Source organism: Bos taurus, chromosome 22 (assembly GCF_002263795.3).
Source record: "Bos taurus isolate L1 Dominette 01449 registration number 42190680 breed Hereford chromosome 22, ARS-UCD2.0, whole genome shotgun sequence".
In the NCBI taxonomy this organism is placed as follows: domain Eukaryota; kingdom Metazoa; phylum Chordata; class Mammalia; order Artiodactyla; family Bovidae; genus Bos; species Bos taurus.
Genome location: NC_037349.1, coordinates 55,467,138 through 55,482,539, shown reverse-complemented (window position 1 = coordinate 55,482,539; position 15,402 = coordinate 55,467,138). Strand labels below are relative to the sequence as shown.

At 47.8% G+C, this 15,402-nt stretch overlaps 1 protein-coding gene across 19 annotated transcripts in view; it reads right to left on the bottom strand.

Annotated features, from left to right (window-relative positions):
• Window positions 1–15,402, bottom strand: part of ATG7 (autophagy related 7) — a 274,102-nt gene that overhangs the window by 96,049 nt on the left and 162,651 nt on the right. The window contains exon 19 of one of the 19 annotated variants that reach the window (XM_010817945.4): window positions 2,261–2,908. In XM_010817945.4, coding sequence (XP_010816247.1) covers window positions 2,882–2,908 — 27 coding nt within the window. In that variant the 3' untranslated portion in view covers window positions 2,261–2,881. 19 annotated transcript variants of the gene reach the window in all.

The window sequence follows — 15,402 nt, the reverse complement described above, 5'->3', positions numbered from 1 at the left end:
CAGATTATGACTGTTAACTAGAATGACCATGACAGGGGTCCCATTTTTGAGGGCTTACTATGTGCCAGGAACTGTGTTCAGTGTTGTAAATACATCATCTTAGTGTTCAGAATCCCCTGACAAAGTTATTACTATTTCCATTTTACAGTACAGGGTCTACAGTACAGGGTCTCCACCTCAGGAAGGTCCCACCGCTTGCCCAAGGTTGCACAGCTTGTTAATGGTGAGCTAGAATTTGGCTTCCCAGGTGGCCCAGTGGTAAAGAATCCACCTGCCAATGCAGGAGATGGACGAGACATGGGTTCGATCCCTGGGTCAGGAAGATCCCCTGGAGAAGGAAATGGCAACCTACTCTAGTATTATTGCCTGGGGAATCCCATGGACAGAGGAGCCTGGCGGGCTACAGTCCATGGGGTCCCAAAAGAGTTGGACATAACTGAGCGACTGAACACAAGAATTTGTATAGAGGGGATTAGACTCTAGAACCTGTTCTGGAATAAAAGGTCAAACCCTCTCCCCACTGCAGAAGAGTCGTTGCTTCTAGCTACTGTCATTGAATCTTCCTGAACTAAACTTGATTTTCATAGAAATAACTTTCTTTTGTGCACTTTTTCTTTTTTCACTTTGGGGATATTTACTTAAACGGTACAATTACAACCATGCCATCTGGCGTTTCCAGGTCTGGCAAGAAACATGAGTGACTCCTGGAGAGCATACGCCTCACCCGGTGGGAGCAAAAAGCATGGGGCGTCCTGGAAACCAGCCTGTGGGCTGGGAGCATCCCGCCTCCCGTGGGCACCTGGACCAAGGGGCCGCAGAGTCTATCAATCAGGAGGGTCAGTGAAGGGAAAGCCGGTGAGGGGAGCCTCACTGAAAATGTATTATTTTTGAAATGCGCATCATGCCTCTCTCTGCTTAAATCACTTCATCATCACTCTCTTGGTGCAGTCAGGTTAGTACCAACACTTTCAGTTTTGCTTGCCCAGCACCTCCCGTCTCCTGGTAATGGCCAGTATCTTCCTCCCCTCATGCCAAGCATGTTCCTTTTCAGACCCCACCTCTCTGGCTCAATCTGGCTGACCCCCAAATAAGGAAGAGATGCAAGCTGGGCCGTGAGTTCTGGGTCTGGGTCGGGGGCTGGTCCGCGTCAGGTGCCTGAAGCTGCCAGCGGCCACGCTTCCTGCCTGGAGGAAGACGCCCGTCTCCAGGGAGAACACCTGTTCGTGCTGCTCCAAAACTGCAGCTTCGCCCGAGGTTTGCTGGACCCACCTTTCCTTTCATTGTGTTCAGTGCCCCATGACTTCCCTTCGCCTCTTATGACTCAAGCTGAGGGTGTGTCACTTGAAGCCAACAGTGTTCTGGATAATTTAGAAAGGGTACCAGCCATGCAGAGTCTAGATGTAGACTCTACCTGCATCTACCAAGTCCAGATGCAGACAAGGATGAGAAACACTCCTTCCGGGGTGAGAAAAAAAAAACAGTTCACTCACAATTGCTATTCCAAGGTGGTAAAATGACTGGCTTTAGGGGCTTTAGGGAAGCACAGATTACTGGAGACACTATTTCTTGCAGCATTACTAAAGGGGCAGCGAAGAGATGCTTCTGTGCCAGTTGGTTCACCCGGAAGCAGATAAGGACAGCAGAACTGCCTTATAACACCCTAAAGGGAGGCCACTTCTGCTTCTGGTCAGCCATTTGAGTCATTTAGGAGGAGGACGCTGAGTTTTCTGCTGCAAACTCAAGTCAGCAGCTATCAGGGAAATGGAAGAGTTGGATAAATGGGTAGAAATCTACATACGGGGTGGAGGATGGGGAGCCAGGGCCCCTCATAAAGGCCCGGAACTCAGGTGCAGGCTGAGGGCGGGGGACCGCCCAGGGGCCCAGCAGATTTCTTACGTGCTGGGCAACTGAGCACAAGGTGAAGTGTATTAGTAACCAGGTGAGCCTATTAATACATCATCTAGAGGAGTCTTGGTGAAGCTAAATGTCTCTAGAATGCTAACTTCCACAGCGACAGAGCCTCCACTTTCTGCACTGCTGTGTTCCCAGAGGCTGTGTCCACGCCTGGTACTTTGCCACTGTGCAGTAACGTTTGCTGAACGAACGAATGAAAGAGGCTTACAAAGTTCTTTGTGTGCACTTAGTCGCTCAGCTGTGTCTGACTCTCTGTGACCCCGTGGACTGCAGCCCGCCAGGCTCCTCTGTCCATGGGACTCTACAGGCAAGAATACTGGAGTGGGTTGCCATGCCCTCCTCCAGGGGATCTTCCTGACCCAGGACTGAACCTGCGTCTCCTGCCTTGCAGGCAGATTCTTTACCACTGCGCTGTCGGTGAAGATGTCTTACAGTGAGTCCTCGGAGGAGGAGCAGAGACTCTTAAACCGCTCCTGCAGGCACTTCCACTCAGACAAAGGCACAGTGAGGGCCGAGGAGGTTTAACACCTGAACCCCCTGTGTTACTTGGAGCTGTCTCCTGGATCTTAGAACAAGAGCACCGGACGAGGTGATGTCCAAAGTGTCCTCTCGGTTGTCATGTTTTGTTTCTTGGTGATTAGGCACAGTATCAAGCTTCATGATTTTCTTAAAACCACTGAGAAGAATCCTCCTCAGGCTCAGCGTTAAACTGAAGAGCAAGTGTGGGGTGTGAGAGACCAAGTGCCGTCCTGGGCGTCTTTGCTCCGTTATTCACCGTGCAATCTCACACCACAGGCTGGGTCTCCTCACCTGCCTCTCAGCGGATGTGGGATGCCTGTCTTCACAGCGCAGTGAGAAGGGAAAATACTCTGTCGATTAAGCCAAAGCTCTCTCTGAAATGAAAGGTCAGCTTCAAAATGACTTCGTTTGGGGTTCTTCAGCCCCAGGGGTGCCGTTTCTGACTCCATCACTGTTTCCTATGGTCGTCGTACGTCTGGAGAGAACATATTTCCTAGTTTACACAGAGATGCTGGCTCATCTCTGGCCTTTCTGCCTTTCCCTGTGACCGTCCGACTCCACCTCCCCAGGACTGACTCCCCAGATCCCTGGCTTCATCCTTCTCAAAGTTCTTACTCATAGCCAACCTTGAGAAATACTGATCAATCATGATAGACTCCATTTTATCCTCTGTTCCTGGGTGAGTAACTCATCAAGACTCGAAGAGACAGCCTGCTAATGATGGTGCTGTATGCTCAACGAATATGACAGTTGCCCAAAAATCTTGGGGATGCTGGCCCTGCCAAAAGTGTAAGTCACTCAGTTGTGTCCTACTCTTTGTGACTCCATGGACTGTAGCCTGCCAGGCTCCTCTGTCCATGGGGTTCTCCAGGCAAGAATACTGGAGTGGGTTGCCAAGACCTCCTCCAGGGGATCTTCCCGATCCAGGGATTGAACCCGGGTCTCCTGCATCGCAGGCGGATTCTTTACCGTCTGAGCCACGAGGGAAGTCCAATGGCTGTCAAAACATACTCCCTCACAGGGCCCATCGACAGGACTGAATGGGGTTTGGGCTCACTGGCACCGTGATGCCTGTCTGCCCTTACCACAGCACTTCATAAGCATTACCTCACTGTATGGAAATGATTTGTTAAATTTATATGTCTGTGGCTACAAAAAAAAATTTTTGGAGAAAGAGACTTAAGACTTATTCATCTTTTTATTATGTATCTTGTACAAAGAGAGAATTCAATAGATTGTTGCGCAATGAATTAAGGAACTATGTCAATTATGTGAACCACTCCATTCTCTTCTCTTCTTGAAGGAAAATCATCTCAGAAGCCACAGGGTGCAGAGGGAAGCCCTGACCTTGAACTAGACCATGGCTGGCAAAGACGTGCGCTCGTGCTTGCCCACGGCAGATGTGATGACTCAGCCATGAACCTCTCTCATCGCATCTGAACCAGGCCTGAGACCCCTTCTCAACACAGCTTGCCAGGCAGCCACCCTCCTGAATGAGTCAGCTGGCACCCCTGATGCAGATGAAAGATACTTGAAGACAAGGTGGTGGGTGGTGGATGTATGATGTGGCTTCACGAACACTGAGATGAGGGAAAGAATGCCTAGACGGAGCCCACACTGTTCCTTTAAAATGCAACATGCCACCTTAAAACAATGCGAGAAGAACCGCTTAACTCAGTGAGCAACAACTGACCCGCCGAATTGGGTAGCGTGGCTAAGGTGGCTGCCTAAGGTCTACCTGGTAATTGTTCCTTTAAACGAGACGCTCTGTCCGGAGATGGCTCGGACCCTGGGAGTTGAGCTGTGTGACTGGTGCCAAGTGAAATCTCCGCATGATCTCAGAGGTGAGAGAGGCAGCACGGTGCAGTGGGTAAGACCACAGGCCTGAGAGTGCTGTTCCTACCTCACAGAGCGGTTTTAAGGATTTGATGTGTTACTATTAGATAAGGAGCTTGGAACAGTGACTGGCACGTAAGTACGAAAAAAGTAAGCATCAGCTGCTATTATTTTGTGTGGTGGTCTGGTGAAAGTCCCCCCAAACAACTAGTAAAATAGCCACTATCGATCATTAACTGATGGCTATTGCCTTGGTGATATAAGAGGCTCTTCGAACAGGCCTGGCAGGCTGACAAGCTGCCTGCATTCCCCATGGCCGCCGTCCACAGCCAATCACCCTGGCTGTTATCAGACAAGGAAGACGGGGCAGCCCATTGTCTCCCTATTCGCTCTGGCTGCCAGGAACCACGGACTTACACTCCATGTTCAACTCTGGAAGCTTCCCTTAGTTTATGTTTCCTAAAAAAATGACTCTAAGAACAGAAAACTTGGCTCTTGTCCTTTTAATCTCATCCTAAAGGCTTTTAGATTCAGTTATGTCTATGGTTTTGACTATAACGATCTTAAATATTCTTTTTAGAATCAGGTAGAATGTACATAAATATAAGGAAAAAACATAACTGTCAGAGTTTTCATGCTGAATGCCAGCCAAGACATGAGTTTGAGGTGACATATTACATTTTTGTATATTACACGTACCACAGTCCTCTTGGAAAACAGGGCAAATCTTATGTAACATTCTGCAGAGACACCAAAACAGACTCATTTTATGGTCGTGGTCCATCATTAAAAATGTCACACACACACCTCTACCCTACATTTCCCCATGATCACTGCTCCTTCGACAGAAAGTGAAGCTGGAATCAGAGAAGCTATCAGTTGCGCCAAAGACAGATTGTTGTTGAAACCAGTTTTCTTCTCATCCTCTATCCTGATTCGCAGAATCAAAGAGCTCACTGACTGCAATTCTCTCTCTTTACAGAGGACACTGAGACCCAGAGAGAAGTGACTAGCTTAAGGTCACACAGTGGGTTAATGGTTGAGCTGAAAGTCAAACCTAAATCTGCCAGGCTTCTGTTCTAAGACACCAACATTCCTCTCTAGACAACTTAAATAGAAAATGAGGGTGTTTAGTCTTCAATTTTGAAATTCTTGAAATTTGTTGTTTTATTATAGCAAAATAGAGGGCTTTAAAAAAAAAAATCAAGGCAATAGATCCATAAAAAAATAGGTCAAAGTTCTCTGGGAAATATTTCTGTTGCAAAAAGGCTTTACAGTTAAGGCCTTTACCGTGCGTCTTTCACGTAGAATCAAGGGCCCATTCTAAAACCAGGAAATCGGATCGCTCATTTATCCAGTGTACGCTTAATGGTTAATTACTACATGAGGCAATGTGCTGGATCCTGAGACTATACAATTAAGAAATGTCCCTGGGGACTTCCCTGGTCGTCGGTGGTTAAGACTCCGTGCTACCAATACACCGGGTCAGGTATGATCCCTGGTCGGGGAGTTAAAATCGCACATGCTGTGCAGTTTGGCCAAAAGATTTTTTTAAAATCCTCAAAAAACTTTTGTGGCCTCAAAAAATCCTTCCTGACCCAACCCTCCAAGTGGCCAAGAACAACTGCTAAGAGGGGCATGAGCTGAAAGCTACCTGTCACTCCTGAACTAGTATAGTCATTACGTGTCTATTAAATCCTATACAACGTGAGGTTATTATACTTGCTGGAACCCTGATTTCCCTCCATTAGAATGTAAACTCTTTCATGCATTTAGCACTGATTAAACTGGGAAGAATACCTCTTCTAGGTGCTGGGAGAACCCCTGATAACAATGCATGAAGGACCAATTATACCCCCAAGGAGAGACCCCGGGTGTCTCCCACGTGAAATGTCCCTTTCATCCCTGGAAGCTCAGCCCTCTGCCTCCTGCCCGTCATCACCCACGGCCGCCATCTGCTGCTGGAGAATCAACAGAGGTGCCGCGCTACTCACTTCAAAGCTGCTGCTTATCATGCCCAGTGATTTACCAACTGAGAGAAGGACCAGTTACTGACAGTGCCGCCGCCAGAGTACAGTTCTTCCTAGCAGAAGAGTTGGGGAAAAACAACAACAACAACAAACTTTTGATCTCGCCTTAAGGTGGACCCAAAGGCAGCTGCAGCACCTCCCTTTTATAAACCTGGCACGGGTCCTCCCCTTTGTGGAAGCGGTTCTTCTCCAGGTTTGATCAAGGGAGGAAGAGCAGGAAGACGGCTTTTCCTCTTAATGGCTTTTACTGCGTCTGTAAACATTGTAATTGTTGGTGATAAGTGAGCAAGGGCCCTGGGAAGTCCTGGGCAGGGAGGTACGGTCATGCCCCAGAGCTGACCTGTCTCCACAGCACAGGGCGCTGCACAGTGTCATCCGGAAGGAGACGCGGTGGAAACTGAGCCTGCTTAGTGCCCTGAAATACACCTCTCTCAGGCTGCTCACACCTGGGGCGGCTGTACACTAAAGTCCTGCATTTGCAGACAGGTCCCCGCCTCTACTCCTGGGGCCTGGAAAGGCGGACACTGTTAGAAAAGAGAGCAGAAGCAGCATAAACAGGAAGAGGTGACAAAAATCAGGGTTAAAGAAGGAAGGGAACTTTGCAAGTCTCTGCCTCTTTGTACATTTTCACGTCCAAGGAGTGGTTGTGTTTCTGGTTGGGAGACATGGTGGTTGGGGACTGGGTGGAGTATAAAGAAAAATGGGCTTATTTCCCCTCCCTGCCCCCAGGAGTTTAGATCCCCTAAGGAAGGAAGATACAGCGTCTTGGAGGCATGTTCTGAGTCTTGTGCATGTCTGTATCTCTGCAGCAGCGCTGTTCTCAAGAGCTTTCTGCAACAATGAAAATGTTCTCTGTTCTGTCCAGTTCCACCAGCCACCTGTGGCTACTGAACACTTGAGATGTGAAGGGTGTGACTTTAGATCTGAAGCTTTTTAAAATTGAATTTCCACCAATTTAAATATGCAGTTAAAGAGGCACATGTGGCTAGCGGCTGCTGTACTGGGCAGTGCGGTCCTGTAAGATCCAGCACCAGACTCGGTTCCTCATGAGTGTTCAATAAACATCTGTTCAACTGAATGAGACTTTGTGCAGTAAATACATACTGAGCTTCCTCTGCATGCCAGGCACTCTGCCAGGTGCTGGGGCTGACTGAGATGCTGCCCCTGAATGAGTTGGAACTCCTGGTTGTGAGCGACAGGAAACTTAACCTTGCTTCTGTTGTTCAGTCGCCAAATCGTGTCTGACTCTTTGCGACCCCATGGACTGCAGCAGGCCAGGCTTCCCTGTCCTTTACCCTCTCCCAGAGCTTGCTCAAACTCGTGTCCATTGAGGCGATGAAGCCACCCAACCATCTCATCCTATGTGGCCCCCTTGACCTTGCTTTACTCAAGGCAAAAGGAGAGCCCGCTCACAGGCCGAGAGAGCAAGATAATGGCACCCTCACGGCAGCTCAATTTGGGACTCGGAGGATAAGGCCGTGACTGTCCTCACCCTTTCCCTCTCTCACCTCAGGGAGACTCAACTCTCTTCCATGTGTGGTTTCCACGTGCAAACTGGCTCTCCCCTCAGGAGCACTAGAAGGCTGCCCCCGGCCCAGAGCTCATGCTGGCAACGCCCCCAGTCCTAGCCCCGCCTCCCAGCCCAAGTCTCATTGGATCCCACGGCTGTCACTGGGTCATATGCCTATTTCTGCACCAATCATCATGACCGGCGGAATACGAGGGCGTGACTATCCGGGCCTTCAATTACAGACTCCAATCATGAGCCAAAGGGGTTACTCCACCAGAAAAAGCACATGGGATGAGAGCAGAGGTCCAGGATGGGCTCTTAGACTAAAATCAATAGGGAAAGAGGGAATATTGCTAAGGAGCAAAAACAACATAGATCCATTCTAGTCTCTACTTCAAAGGGCTCAGTGTCTCTCTAGGGAAATTTTAAATAAGAATGCTGGTTGGTCAGATCTGCTGGCCAGATAGAGAAGAAAGTACTAAAGAGGAAGAGCTACATTTGGCAAGGTCTAGGTTGAAATGTTATAGTAACGTTTAATGACACAAAATTTCCTCTGATGCTGTCTACTTTTTCATAGATAAGTCTCACGAAACCCGTGTGGCCAAGGTGCCACCTGTGAGACCTAGATGTCTGGAGAAGGGATGGGGGCCTGCTGTCTGCAGCCTTCCTCAGATTCGGGGTTCCGAAGTCTCCCCCTGTGCTCCCCTGTCTCCCGGCTCAGGGCATGCTTGGGCCTCAGAAAGTCCTGCCGTGTGTGGATGCAGGCGGAGCAGACGAAGCGCGGCCCACCCAGGGAAGGGACACACATTGCCAATTCACACAATGCAATGTGAATTGTCTATTTTCATAAGGGCTACTCCGAGAAAGATTATTTGTGGGCAGGATGACTCATGGGAGAGCCAGATGAATTCGCCCCACAGAGAAGACAAAGGGCTTGGAACATCGCTGAGATGAGAGAAATTAGCCAGAACAGCTGCAGTACTTTAGGGTCTTTTAAATAGCCTCCTTCTCCACCCATTTCGAGCTGCACTCTCTCACTCATTAAACACAGGCCGAGGTTTTCCTTTTGTTGGCTCCAAGGGCTAGCAGAGGTTGGGAAATATTCTTTTCAGCAAGCGCATCTTTTTATCCCTCTGAGCTCTCTGGGATTATCTTTTTTTTTTTTTTTTTGAGATGATGATTCTGGACTACTCTGAGAACTACTCTGAAATTTCTTGGCTTTTTTCTAGGTGGGAAAAAAAAGTTAATAAAGGTTGTGGACCACACTTTTCATGTCTCAAGGACGGTCAGGGCTCAGGCCACATGGCAAGAAGGCCCATGACTCGATCTGTTCTCTTCTCCTGGGACCCAGAAAACTTGCAGCCCCCTTCAACGTCAAACTGACCACCCCTCCTTTAACTGTACAAAGAATCTTCCAGTTTGAGCGTGGCTCTCTTTAGGCAGGGCTTCTCTCGTGGCTTGGCGATAAAGAATCTGCCTGCAATGCAGGAGACAGAGGAGATGTAGGTTTGATCCCTGGATCAGGCAGATCCCCTGGAGAAGGAAATGGCAACCCACTCCAGTGTCAGTGCCTGGGAAATCCCTCGGACAGAGGAGCATGCTGAACTATTGTCCATGGAGTTGCAAAACAGTTGGACAGGACTGAGCTACTAAACAATAACAACTCTTCAGGCATGGGCTGTAGGTACTCCATGCTTGGTAAGCAAGGAAGAGCTGTTTGTTTTCAATATCCTTTCTGGGTTTTAATAGACTGCTCAGTTCAGCGGTAAGTGGGCCTTGTCCCCCGCTGGAATGGCACTGTGCTTCCTGGAGCCCAGGAGGCTGGACACTTTCAGCAGACAAGAAGTGGTCCTCCCGTGGGCTGGCAGCGGACACACAGTCAGTGCTCAGTGAATGCTGGTGAATTGTGGAACACTGTTGGCAACTTGGAGATGCTACTGTGCATAAAATATACTGAAGAGAATGGGTCTGGACACTAGTATCTGCAATTATTTGTGTTTCAGAAAAGTGTTCATCTCCTCTCTATAAACCTCAGTTCCCCAGTGCTAACAACTGTTCAACCCTAAGGTGACTCAGCTTTTAAAATGGTCCTTATTATGGATCTCAAGCCTATGTAATAACTAGTTAGCTGATAATGTAAACACAGCTTGGTAAGTGGTCCTCTGTTCCTCAAGGGTTAACTCGCTAGGACTCTAACAGATCACATCAGCATGAATGAGTCTGCTTTTTAGAATGCCCTGCTCTTACCCCTTTCAGCTGTGTAATGTTCTGCCTTCTCATTCATTTTATTTTATTTTTTATGTCAAAAACTATTTTATTACAGCACTGGTGGTGATAATAAAATCAGAAATAATCTAAACATCCATCAACAGAGAAATGGAAAAATAACACGAAGTAACATATATACAAGAGAATATGATACTAGAGTTTAAAAAAATTTTTTTAAAGATAAAAGCATTAGACCTATATTTAGCAACATGGACAGGTCTTTAAAGCGTCGGGTTGCATGAAAAATTCAAGTTGCAAAACACAGCTTATGCAACTTATGTACTGTTTGTAAACACCCGGAAAATCCAGTTCACTCAACATAAAATACAGAAGTGAGGACACGCACTAGTAGCGGTGGTTTCCCTTGGGAAGGCGAGGGCAGTCAAGGGGGGCTTCATCTGTAACATTTCTTTCACCTTAAAGAAAGAAAAGCTTGAAGCAAACAATACCAAGGGCAGTACTGCCTGGCATGAACGTTAAGTGTCTGCCGCATTCATGTTTGTTGCTGCTTTTCAAGTTGACAGACTTTAAGGGAAGTTTCAGATTTGCAGACCATTGAGCAGAGTTCCACGTGTTGTCTCCTCAAGCCTCACAGTTTCCTTATTATTAACCTCCCGCATTAGTGCAGCACACTTCTTACAGCCGATGGGAACACTCGTGATACGTTATTATTAACTCCAGTCCGTATTTCACATTGTGGTTCACTCTGTTTTTATCGTTCTGAGGGTTCACATGTGCCCATCACTACAGTGTTATACAAAATATGTCATGAAAACCTCCTTTGGGCCACCTACTTAACCCTTCCTTCCTCCTCCTGAGCCCCTGACAACCACTGATCTTTTAACTATTTCTATAGTTTTGCCTTTTCCAGAATGTCATATCACCGAGTAATTACACAGTAAGCAGCCTTTTCAGATTGAGGCCTTTCACTGAGCAACATGCATTTAAAGCTCCTCCACATCTCATCTCTTTTTACTGCTGAATAATATTCCACTGTATGAATGTATCTGTGCTTTTTATTTTTAAATCCATTCACCTACTGAAGGACACCTTGGTTGCTTCCAGTCTGGGTGGCTATATTATACAGCTCCCCTAAACACTCAAGTGCAGGTTTTTGTGGGGACATAAGTTCCCAACCCCTTTGAATACCTAGGAGCACAATCCTGAATCATAAACTAAGAACAGACGACTTGTTTTGTAAGAAGCTGCCTGACTGTCTTCAAAAAGGCCTGTGCCGTTTTATTTTACATCCCCACCAGCAACAAGTTCTCATTCATTTTAAAATTAAATTTGTTGAGATACAACTCACATGCCACATAATTCATAGACCATACGATTCACCCGTTTAAAGTGTAAAGTTCTGTGGTTTACATGTCTTCATGGAATTGAGAAACCATCACCACTATCTAATTCCAGGACATTTGCATCATCCCCCGAACACCCAGGACCCATCCTGATTTCCCCCAGCTCTCCCTTCACCCCCACCATCTCCTGACAACCACTCATCTGTTTTATGTCTATAAATTTGCTTATGCTGGCTATTTCATATAAATGGAATCTCATTCATTAAAAACAAAAAAATTCTTGTTATTTTCTGGGGCATGCTAGCTTCCATGCCAGATGCTGGAATCACAGACTGGAGTAAAACCTAGCGTCTGCCTTCTAGCTGCTCACAGTCCAAGAATAAACATTTGCAGACCTCCCAGGGTTCTCTCTTGGCCACAACAGCCACACTCGCGTTAGCTGGCTGAGGCCCGTGTACCAGTCGGACGTGCGGGCCAGGAGGCCCGTCACTTCCCTTTGGGTTCAGCGCTGCTGGGTAGATGCTACCCAGGGATCCATCTCACTGGATGCTGATCAGGCCTACAAACGTTCCCCTTTATCGCTACTGATCAAGCAGATAGACTTGACCTATCCTTTTCCAAAGACGCCCTCCTTGGTAATGACTCAGGACCGTTAGCCTGTTTTCAAATACAGCCAGTTTGTCATCTTCCTGCCACTAAGATCAAAGGAATGCTTCCCCTGGGCTTCCAGTAAGGTGCTTGCGATGTTCCCCTGCGATAATGACTGGACTCAGCACACATCAGAGTGGGTATACTGAGGTCTCCCTGCACATCCTGAAATCAGGCTAGCCTTGGAGAATGGAATCAGGAGAACTGACACATGCTGGAGGACCCTGGCCACGTGTCGAAGTCGGTCTACTGGAGAGATTGTAGAAAAGCAGTTGAGGATATGGGGGGCTTCCCATGTCAATCAAAGTGACACAGGAGCCATGTCAGGAGACACATTTTAACTAAGAAAGCGAAAATCTACGCAACTCTAGAAGATTGTTCATAGGTGGTATCAGGTTCCGCGTGGAGTCTGAAAAAGGGAGCCCAGGGTTTCTGCAACCATTTGTTCGTGTGTCTGCCTTTGTCCAGAGATTAGCAAGATGATCTTACTGGAAAGCAAAACCCTTCAGCTCCTGGGGGATCACAGGTCCATGAGGTGATCATGAAACCTCCCAACTACTAACTGTCTCCCCATGTATGGATGGGAAGTGGCAGACAGAACAAATGTGACACTGTGTTTTATATTTCAGTTTCTTACGAGTTTGGCTATCGGGAGTTAGTCTTCAAGCTCTGGCAAGATTGAGTTTCTGACCCAAAAGGGTAGGACGCATGCACCGTGACGATCCACCAAAGCACCTATCCGGAAAAGACAGGTTTAGGAGAGGTAAAAACCATGGTCCAACATATAGGGCCTGCCATTTAGAACAGGAATTTAACTGACTCTAAGGCAAGTCTAACAACTAGATATTGTAAGGTAATAGTTAAAAACACAGGTTTTGGAGCCAAATGACTTGGCTCCAACACTTACTAGCTATGTCAACTTGGGCAACTTAGCCTCTAGGCACCTTGATTTCCTCATCTGTGAAATAAAATGCTTGTAAAGACTAAATGAGATAACCCAAACAAATGCTCACTAAGACATCTGGAACACAGCAAGCTCTCAGAAGTTAGCCATCACATCACCATCGTCTGAAGGACGACCAGACCACCCTTTGAGATGGGGAGCCCCCCGGAGCTCAACTGGCAGAGATCTCTCAACTGAGGGCCAAATATAAACTTGATGTCGCTGAATTTACTTCAACTCCAGGATTTCCAATGAGCTCTAAGCCCCTGAAGCTCTTACATACAATTCAAAACAAGAATGTGGTCTCAGCAGTTGATGCATCTTTTTTACATAAAACCTCTTCTTGCCATCCAACCGATGGATACTTTCCTGAGGACTTATGTGCACAGCACCTGTTAGCCGGTGAGAATGGGAAAGGTGGTCCTTTCCTTCAAGAAGCCGAACATCTAACTGAGAAGAGGAGATGAGAGAACCAGTGATGCAAGCGTGCATGCTGGATTCAGGCCGACTGTCCATTCGGTGCTTGCCTTTTCACTGGAGGGACAGGGTAGTCTGTGTCCAGAATCGCTCTATTCTAAGGAACACGAGGAGTGTGTTAGTAAACTAAGCTGCGATCGGTCACGTTGCCTCTCCCTCCCTCTCTCTGTCTCGGTCTCCTCCCACTCCCTTCACGGGACAACAAAGTAGTGTGACGGCTCTGTGGCCTTTCAATCTCAGATTCCCAGGCGGTGCTGGCTGGACCACGGCAGCACTGGTGAAGGCAGACACGCAGCTTCTGTGCTTTGACTTCCCAGGACAGTAAAGGCTGCCCATTATTTACTTGTAAAGTGTGAAAGTGTTAGTTGCTCAGTTGTGTCTTACTCTCTGCGACCCCATGGACTGTAGCCCACCAGGCTCCTCTGTCCATGGAATTCTCCAGATGAGAATACTGGAGTGGGTAGCTATTCCCTTCTCCGGGGGATCTTCCAGACCCCGGGATCGAACCCGGGTCTCCCACATTGCAGGCCCATTCTTTACCATCTGAGCCACCATAAGGACTGCTGATGCCCCCCTCCTCTCATCTGTAGACTCAGTGAGGGAGAAGAAAAGTGGGCTTTCTTCATGTGACCCCAGGAGGTTATTAATCTTCACTGACTGAAGTAGGTTCACCCAAGGCTATTACAATCAGCATATGTAAGAAAAACCCCTGATCTTCTCTTAAAGCACCACCTCCACTCTCTAGTGACACTTTCTTTTTGTGACATTTGAACCACAGTTCCAGACTTCCTTTAGGTTCCGTGGGATCCGGCTGCTGCATTTTAAGTATATTACTCTCCCTTAACACATCAGGTAAGGAAGAGAGGCCCCGGGGGTCTGTCTTGCACTCTGGACGAGCGGCTGGGGCCAGCGACACCAGGAGGCTCCTCTCAGTGGGACAGTCGCCAGTTTACTGATTGCTCTTTTGCCTCGAGAAATTCACAGCACCTTCGGGCAAGAGGGGACAGCAGTGTGGTGTTTATTGAAATCTACATCTGGTAGCAATTTGTCCAACAGCAACCAGCTTTCCCCCCGTCCTTTTCTTCAAGTCAGTGATCCACAGGGGCCCATAGTGCTCCACAACTGTTCACTTGTGTGAGGCCTGCACCGCGTCGTTTATGTCCCTAATTACAGATCTGGGTTCATCAGCAAGTTTCAGCATGGTAAGGACTTTTTTTTAGACTACAGTGGAGACTGAGGGCTCGTGTCCCGAGGCAGCGACGTGGACTGGCCGTCCCCATTTGGGCTGAAAGAGGCGGCCTCACGCTGGCCTCTGGCCCCAGGTTTGGCCAGCACAGATGGCCTGAGCGGTCCCCTTCCCCACCCTATGAGGTGTGGCCTCTCGATGCTGCACAGACGCTTGGGAGAAGGGAGAGCTGAGTTCTAACTGACAATGAGAAATGGCTGTGCTGTGGAGAAAGGAGCAGCCCAAGCTCCAATCTCAGGCAAAACTCTTTCTTCCTTTAGGGGGTGGTGGTGGTGAGGGAAGCTGAGCAGCTAGTTGTTTGCTGAAGGACTCGCTGAGCAGAGAGTTCTTTTATGGAACCTGTAGTTTGGTGAGAAGATGGCGTAAATCTAGAAAGCAGAATATGTCAAGCTTGTGTGTGGGGGGAATATCTGGTAACTGGAATGCCCACATTTACAATGAAGACCCCAGAGGAAAGCAGAACTGTTTAGGAGGGACGAGAACAGACGGAGCAGGGTGGACTTGGGATGGGCTTCTAAACATGTGCCCAGCTACGCGTTACCAGTCTCGGGAAGGTCTGGCCTGTTCCTCTTTGGATCCACATCCAGCGATGAAATTGGAAAGGGGTCAATAAATTATTTGCTGACCAACAGGAGCCAGGCTTAAGTAGGAACAATATTACTAAAAATATACATTATAGAATATTTCGCATCCCCGTCCCTCTGTGC